Raw genomic sequence first — 8,416 nt, forward strand, 5'->3', positions numbered from 1 at the left:
TATATATATATATATATATATATATATATATATATATATATATATATATGTAGAAACATATATATATATATATATACATATATATGTAGAAACATACATACATGATGAGTTCAACTCGATTTTGAGCTATCCTAATTAATTGTTCTCTTAAACATGAGCAGCATGATGTTGCTTTTTAGTCCTACTAGAGACTTTCACTCTTTTGCACAGACATGGAAACAATGGTTGCCTCATGCAGCAGGGAGTTCAGGAAACTAATTGCCCACACTGACACATACCTTCATTCCATCACAAAATTTTTCATTGAGTACTTTATCATGGCCGTGGCCAGCCATCGTATAAAGATATAAAAATCATTCAGAAGTCATAGGTTCATAGGACCGGTTTCCCGGTTTCCATTCCCCACACTAGGCCATTGCCAGATTACTCATTTTTGTCAGATAAATGAACTGGAGCAATATGAAATGAAGTGTTTTATTCAAGAACATGTGTTGCCCTGTCCAGGAATCGAAACCACAATCTTATGATCATGAGTCCAACACCCTAACTATTAAGCCATGCGCCTCCACCCAGCCATTGTTTGCAACATGTAATAGGGATGTTAATAGACATACATACAAGTATAGTTTAAAATGTTGTGAACATTGCCCTTCCTCTCCTCATCAAGCCATAAGAAAATAAAAATAAACTACAACTTAGTGATTATGATATTAATCAGCATGCCTTCTTGCACAGGACTCAGTTAACTGCTTTTCTATGCAATAAAATATTATTACTGCTTCTTGTGAACAACTTAACTAGAAGTCAGCACCTCTCATGTACAATGTCTTCTTCCATTATGGTATAAAGGAATCAAATACTCTTTGATTGTTTCTATGTCTAGCTACAGTTACATGAACACTTGGAGAAAATTAACAATTAGTTTTTATTCTCTCAGGAAATAAATTGGTATTGTCAGGCAAGCATCAGCCAGGAAACTTGGAGTATCTGTTCCAGTTTTCTGTGTTCAGCTCGAGTCCACTCTAATACTTTTATTCCTTTCAGGATTAATAAATAAACTACTTGCCAAGCACTAGGATGGATTTCTTCTCTTAGGATCAGCTACATGAAAGTTCTAAGAAAGGAATGTAGACATTGTAACTCTATTGACCCTTTCACCAAGGGCCAAGAAAGGAGTGTACACATTTACCCATTTTACTAGGGGTCACAAAAGAAGTACATACATCATGGTCCCAGTTAGCTCTTTCACTGCTTACTGCTTTGTAGGCACAACAAAAAAGAAAATAGATATATATTTTCAAACTTATTTTTATGCTTTCATCATAGGAAAAAGGGTAGATGTTATGACCATCTCCCAGGGTCACAGAGACTGGTGGGCGGCAGGGCTGGCCCTAGGGTTGCTGGTGCTCTGGGTATGCTGAACTTCAGCATGTACAAACCGACGGTCATGGAAATATCCTTGTCTTTGTCACCCCCTCCCTGGTGCCCCGGGCGACTGCCCGAGTTGCCAGTACCTTGAGCTGGCCCTGGTGGGAAGGAGAGGAAGTTATATTTAGGACAAAGATCTACACATTTAGAACAGAGTGTATTCTATTAAAGGTGCTCAAGAACAAAGTAATGATGTTAAATTAGGGTGTCAACATAAGTGAACTCTGCTAAAAGTACCGAAAGATAAGGGGATGGTGTTAAACTGGGTGACAACAGAGTAGACTCTGCAAAAATATCCAAGGACAAGGGGTGGAGTGTTAGACTTTGTGGTAGAAGTCTGTCACACAAATAGGAATGGTCCTTTTGATGGGTTTCCACACAATCTCTGCCTTCCAAATTTCCCTTAGAAGGGAAATAAGATTATGGTAGGGGACACTCAAAGTGCTTATACAGAGGGATAAAATCATAAAACATGGCTTAGCCACAGCCATGTCAAGAATGAAATTAACAATGAATTAAAAGGGTGACTTTATTAATTTGTTGAAAGAACCACATCCTAATGTAGTACAATAAGTTATTGTAGAGTCTTTAAAGAGCTTAATTATCCCTGATCAGTCCTGATCAACAGCACAAGAGCTTAATTAGCTGTTGTTTTACCCCAAGTCAGCCTTGGCCAATCTCTGAGCTTATTTAGTTGTTTCCACCCAAGGCTAGCTCAGGTCAACCAAACCTTACTTTTGACATGAAGTGTATTGCTTCTACTTTTGGTTGCATGAGAGGAAATGTATATCAAAGAGAGAATAGATTTTTGAGTTTTGGTAGAGGAACAAAGTAGGTACGACCAGAGTTCAGCTGATAGTGAGCTAGAGTTAGGGTATGAGGTACAGGAGATTTAAAAAAACAGCATTAGTCTTTATTTGCCTCTTGGAAAATAAATACAATTTTGGGGATTAGAATTATATCAGTTGAATAAAGAAGTATAAGAAGGCTAAATAAAAAGTTCAGCTGAAAAAAATAAAGAAAAGAACAAATTAACATAACCATTCTTCTTACAATTGTCTAAAGGTCTGTGTATGTGTGCATGAGAGACAGCGATTGTGTCAAGGACATGTGCTTGTTAATATGTATTTCATCCTTCAAATGTGTCGACCTTAGCTGCACAAAACAAGGGAGACAACCGCTATGGCGCTGAGCTTCAATCGTTTCATAATTTGGTCAGAGGCGACAATCCGTCGTCATTCCATTTATTATCGAACAGCCACAAACTGGACATATCAACAGCTGCAGCTTTGCCCGGTTTCTGCTATATCGAGAACCAATCTAGCGACACCATTCAGGTTATATTGCGACCATATAAATTGTTGTTCACGTCTAGACCTGCTTGCTGTGGCTGAACATAACACATCTCCCTGGGAAGCACCATTACCTCCCGACACTGAAATATTATGTCATAAATTATTCAGTCATAGACAAACTGTGACGCTAAACCACAGACATTTATTGAAGTGGTTAACTTTCAGGTTTTACCGTTTTCTGTGTGTTTTACCATTAAAAGTCAGTGGTAATTGTGTAAAACGTAGAAACGAAGCCAACATGTCGGAAAGTTCATCGAAACCAACCAGTGCCGCTAATCCTTCAACTCCGACTAAAGTTGCTGGTAACAACGATAAGGACATGGTCGATTCTTTAGGGGCAGTCGATGACAACCTTCATTCAGGTACCAATAACTCCTGCAAGAAGAAGAAAAGCACTGCCGGCGATAATGAACAACAGCAACATCTGATGAGCCGTGAAGATGCTGGTGCCAACCCTGGTTATGGCAACAACAACAACGACAAGCCGATGGCGGGAAACCCCTCCGACAAGACCAGTTAAGTGTTTTAAACCTATTTCTCGCTTCTATTAGCCTTTATGCTATTATTTCTTCCCCTACGACCAGATGAAGTGCTACCGTATTATTTCTTTAGGAAATATTTGGGAAAAGAATTCATGCGGCTTCGTTACCGTCAGCGTTTATTGTTTTTACAAACAAATAATATAGGATTATACTTATCAGGGTTGTTTCTGGTTAACCTGTATTCCTGCAATGACTATCCCATTGCTTAGGTGTATCTAGAACTAATATTTAACGTATTCTTTTTTGAAGACGGCAGGGAGTGAATTGAAGATTTGGTTGCTATTTTTAGCAAGTCCAAAAGTCAGCCATGCTGAACCTTAGTCCCCCTGACGTTCATTAAATACCTTGGTTTTTATTTTAGACATCCTAATACAACTTCACAATTTATATATAACCTCATCACGATTTAGATATAATCACACCACGATTTAGATATATCTTCACCACTACTTACGTATACTGGCATGAGTTGGATTGTTTAACAGGATCTGCAGGCTGTCAAACAGCATCATGCCCCCATCGTCTTTCTGGAAAGGTTTCTACAGCTAGATGCGCTTCCTAACGCCAACCACTTTACAGCGTGTGCTGAGTATTTTTTTTTTTTTTCATTTTGTAACATCATTTCTAGTGAGGTCGGCATGCATTCTACAAGACTAAGATCCCTGTCTGTATCTGAGTGGGTCTACAGTATACAAGGAGGCAGCTTTATGCTATGGATAAGGGGTGAAATTGTGAGAGAAGAGGTCAGAACACAACAGGTTTTTTGATGTAGGGGAGCTACGCTGTTACTCAAAAGAGGATGAAAGTTACTAAGTGTAGCTGGAGTAGACCTTGAGATACGATGTGAGTGGCTACAGGAGAATAAATGTCGGTGGATAGAGGTCGTGTTTGAGAGTGAGGGATGGTTTGAGATAAGGTGAATCTAATGCATAACAAGTGTTGAATGATGATAAGTAGGGAAGAGTGAGAACTGGAGAGGTTTAAGTGGGAATGAGTGACCACTGAAAGATATGGGGAAGGTAGGGAAGAGGAGATGACTAGTAATGTTGAAAAAGGTGTGAGGCAGGCGAAGGGCATGAGAATAATAATAGTGATACAGTCCACTGGCAGGATGAGAGAATGGGAGAAAAGGAGAGCGATGACATGGTTGGGTTGGTTGTAAGAGTGTGATCTATTTGTAGGGAAATGGAGAGGTTTTTGGAGGTGGGTAGTTAGTGTAAAATGTCAGTTGCAGATGACAGTATTAAGAACGAAAGATGGATAACAAATGAAATGGTTGCAGGTAGTAAGAAGGGTAAGTGATATTAGGAAAAAGGTGGTGTAATATACAGTTCTGTTCACTTTTAATTATAGCAGCAAAACTGTGTAATTATAATGATGATTGGTAGTGGAAATTGGGCAAGAGGCCCAGTTGTGCACATTGTTCTTCCAGAATTTTGCTCAGTCATACTTTGCCATCTTCTCTGTGAGGTTCATGTCCCTAAGATCAACCTTTACCACTTTTTCCCCATGCTCTTTCACAGGCTCCATCCACATTGTAGCCAGAACTTCTTTATACAGCTCTCCTCATCCTTACGCATCACATATCCATACCAGCACAGTCTTCTTTCTTGCACACTACATCTGATTCCTCTTGTGCCTAGTTTTTCTCTCAATGCATTTGTACTGTGTTATTTATGTAAATTTACATTGCACATCCAGCAAGCATGCTAGCTTCATTTCTTCCCAGTCTCCTCAATCCCTCTGCATTCAAGGCCCACGTCTCACTGCCATGCAGCATCTCAATTCTAACATAAGTGTGTCATAAAATCTGTCCTTCATTCTGAGAGAAAGGACATTTGTTGCTAGTAGTGGTTGTAATTCTCTAAATTTTTCCAACCCATTTTTAACCTGGCTGTTATACTTAAGGAGCAACCACCTCTCATGCTAATTGCATCTAGATAACAAGAACTATCAATAACTTCTAGCGAGCCTTCTGGGCATTTAAGTGAATCTATTTCCATATCACATACTGCTCCAATGCATCTATCACCCGAAGTCTACTTTCTCTGTTATGTTTCACTTTACTTATGTGTCTATCATACATTGGGTATAGTGTATGATTTTACTCCTTCCTTCTCTCTGAAACAAGGCCATTTTCCTGAAGACACCAGAGTCCTATCTTCATCCCCTACTTACTAAAACCTTAGTCTTTGCTAAATTTACCATGAGGCCTCTTGATTTTAGGTTTAGCTCTCACATCCAGAATTTGCTTTCTAATTAACCTATAGAGTCAACTATGAGAACTAGATCAGCAGCATATAGGAGTTCTCAAGGACATCCAGTCTTAAACTCTTCTATGATGGCCTGTAAGACTATGATGACTAGGAGAGGACTGAACTTGGATGGACTCTTACCCTCACCTTAAATTTGTCATTGTAATCATTGTTGACTCTCATTTTTACTCACTGCATCTTTGTAAATAGCTTGAACAACCCTTACAAGCCTCTATTTTAATAAACTACTCCACAATTAAACATAACCTCGCCACATCTACATGAATATAAATACAGGCGTGTATAGTTAGAAATCTACCCCCATCAAAAACTGTCTACACAGTCTTACCTTAAAGATGCTTCCATTGTTTTTTTACCTTTTACTTGTTTCAGTCATTGAACTGTGACTATACTGGGACATCACCTTAAAGGATTTCATCAAGGAAATCAACCCCAGTACTAATTTTTTTTTTAAAGTCTAGTACTTATTCTATTAGTCTCTTATGCCAAACTACTAAAATATAGGGACAAACAAACCAATAACAATTGTCAAGTGATGACTGGGAGACAATCACAAAGACATACACACACACACACACACACACATATATACATATAAGACAGGCTTCCACATAGTTTCTGCCTACCAAATTTACTCACAAAGTATTGATTGATTCAAGACTGTAACAGAAGACACTTGCTGTGCAATGAGACTGAACCCAAAGCTACATGGTTGCAAAGCAAGCTTCTTAACCACACAGCCATGCTTGTGCCTACAATATACAAACAAAGCCAAAATGTTTTTTTTATTCTGAAAGTTTTAAATATTTTCCAATTTGCAGGATATTTCTACTTCCAAGATTTGAACTCAAAATCTTTGTTTTATATTTCTATTTAAATTAATTTAAAATTCCCCCACACATTAACATTAGATTACCTATATTTCCCTCAGTTTAAGATTGCTTCTCTATTTCAAACAGCAAAATTTATATTATCTGAAGAGAGACCTCTAAATGAAACTGTGATGTTTCATTTAAATGTTTAATACATTTTCATCACCTCCCTCTGATGTGAACAAACATATCACTGTTTAGTGCCAGTTTAGCCTTGATCAAACAGATTCATGTTCAAAAGACATTCCAGCCATTACCATTGCTTATTTTATTCAAATGTACTGTCTAGAAAGTATATTATCCAAAGCATCTTTTATAACAGTTTTATCTGGTATGAGGGAGATTTGGTTGCTATTTCCAGCATGGTGAGCAACTATTAAGATTTAAAACAAGTCCTGTAGTTAAAAAATTTTTTTGCTCTTATTGATTCTATTCAAAATTTCCTTGGTTACCAAATATACCACTCTTGTTTTATTAATATTTTTTTGTTTTTATATTTTAAAATGTGATGACACACTTCACATTGGAAAAATGGATTTCCAATGCAGCCAAGGAGATTTGCCAAATCAATGAGGTTGTTTGAAATTTACATTAACATATACTTATATAAAGATCTTTATAAAGCAGTTACTACAAGGAATATATATTTAATGACTACTACAAAGATATTACTGTGGTTTGTTTAGTCAGTTTGATATGGCCCCAGTAGCCCTCCTTATGCAGGTGCTCATACAGCAATACATGGGTATATGTTCTGTGGAACATATTGTTAATTTATATTTAATTTAGCAACCTTGGTAATTTTAATTTCATGACATTCCATCACATCATCTAATTAATATTGTATGGTCTACTTGTAGAAACGTGTTAACATCACAACAGGATGTCTAGATATCTTAAGTGTTCTCTCCATTATGTATTCATCCATTAGTGAATTAGTAGGGGAAAAGAAGTTTACCAAGTTCTATTGAAAATATATCATCTGGATATGACACATCCTCATTATCTTCAATAACATTCTAATAAACAGGGACCTCTCCAGGGATTCAATAATTATTAATTTTAACCCCAGGTCAGTATACAGATGGTTTCCAGTCCTCTATGTCAGCTAACTTTTTCTCAACTACTACTGTAGTATCTATGCTCGCCAACACTGTTCACCAATGCATCAAGACATACCTGAAGAAAGAGATATAAAAAAATCATCACATTTATCTTGAATACCCTGCATATGTATGTGTGTGCATCTGTATATATATATATATAAACATTATCAATCACATTATCAATCACATATACTTTGTGGCTTAACATCATACACCCAAACAGGATTGGAGCTTAATCATTTTGCCAGCTCATAACTTATATGCATGTAATGTGTAAACTATGCGCAAGTATGCAAGTTATATGTGCATTTGCATACTATATGCATATAAATTGGGGACTGGAAAAATGACTCCACTCCAATCCTGTTTAGGTATGTGATGTTGATAAACCACAAAAATGGTGAAACATTGATGCCCATCACCCCTACTTGGGATTAATGGTCAGCTATCTTGCTTCTCCATGACTTGCTGCCTTACATACAACTCACTATTCATGACTTTCAGATGCTTTAATACCTGGCACTTGCAGAGAGTATTCTCCACCAAGTCAAATTTGCAATCTTTCTCCTCTGATGTACAATTTGCAAATTGTACATCTTTCTCTGATGTACAATTTGCAATCTTTCTCCTCTGATGTACAATTTAGAATCTTTCTCCTCTGTTGTACAATTTAGAATCTTTCTCCTCTGTTGTACAATTTACAATCTTTCTCCTCTGATGTACAATTTGCAATCTTTCTCCTCTGATGTACAATTTGCAATCTTTCTCCTCTGATGTACAATTTACAATCTTTCTCCTCTGATGTACAATTTGCAATCTTTCTCTTCTGATGTACAA

At 37.1% G+C, this 8,416-nt stretch overlaps 1 protein-coding gene across 3 annotated transcripts in view; it reads left to right on the forward strand.

Moving 5' to 3' along the window:
- The first annotated feature begins 2,585 nt into the window (after positions 1–2,585).
- LOC106868367 (uncharacterized) overlaps positions 2,586–8,416 on the forward strand; it is a 77,285-nt gene continuing 71,454 nt past the window's right edge. Inside the window, exon 1 of one of the 3 annotated variants that reach the window (XM_052971675.1) lies at positions 2,586–3,298. In XM_052971675.1, the coding sequence (XP_052827635.1) occupies positions 2,611–3,298 (688 nt within the window). In that variant the 5' untranslated portion in view covers positions 2,586–2,610. The remainder of the gene's footprint in view (positions 3,299–8,416) is intronic. The other 2 variants (XM_014913587.2, XM_014913586.2) reach the window with 2 other exon arrangements.

Source organism: Octopus bimaculoides, chromosome 11 (assembly GCF_001194135.2).
Source record: "Octopus bimaculoides isolate UCB-OBI-ISO-001 chromosome 11, ASM119413v2, whole genome shotgun sequence".
Taxonomy (NCBI): domain Eukaryota; kingdom Metazoa; phylum Mollusca; class Cephalopoda; order Octopoda; family Octopodidae; genus Octopus; species Octopus bimaculoides.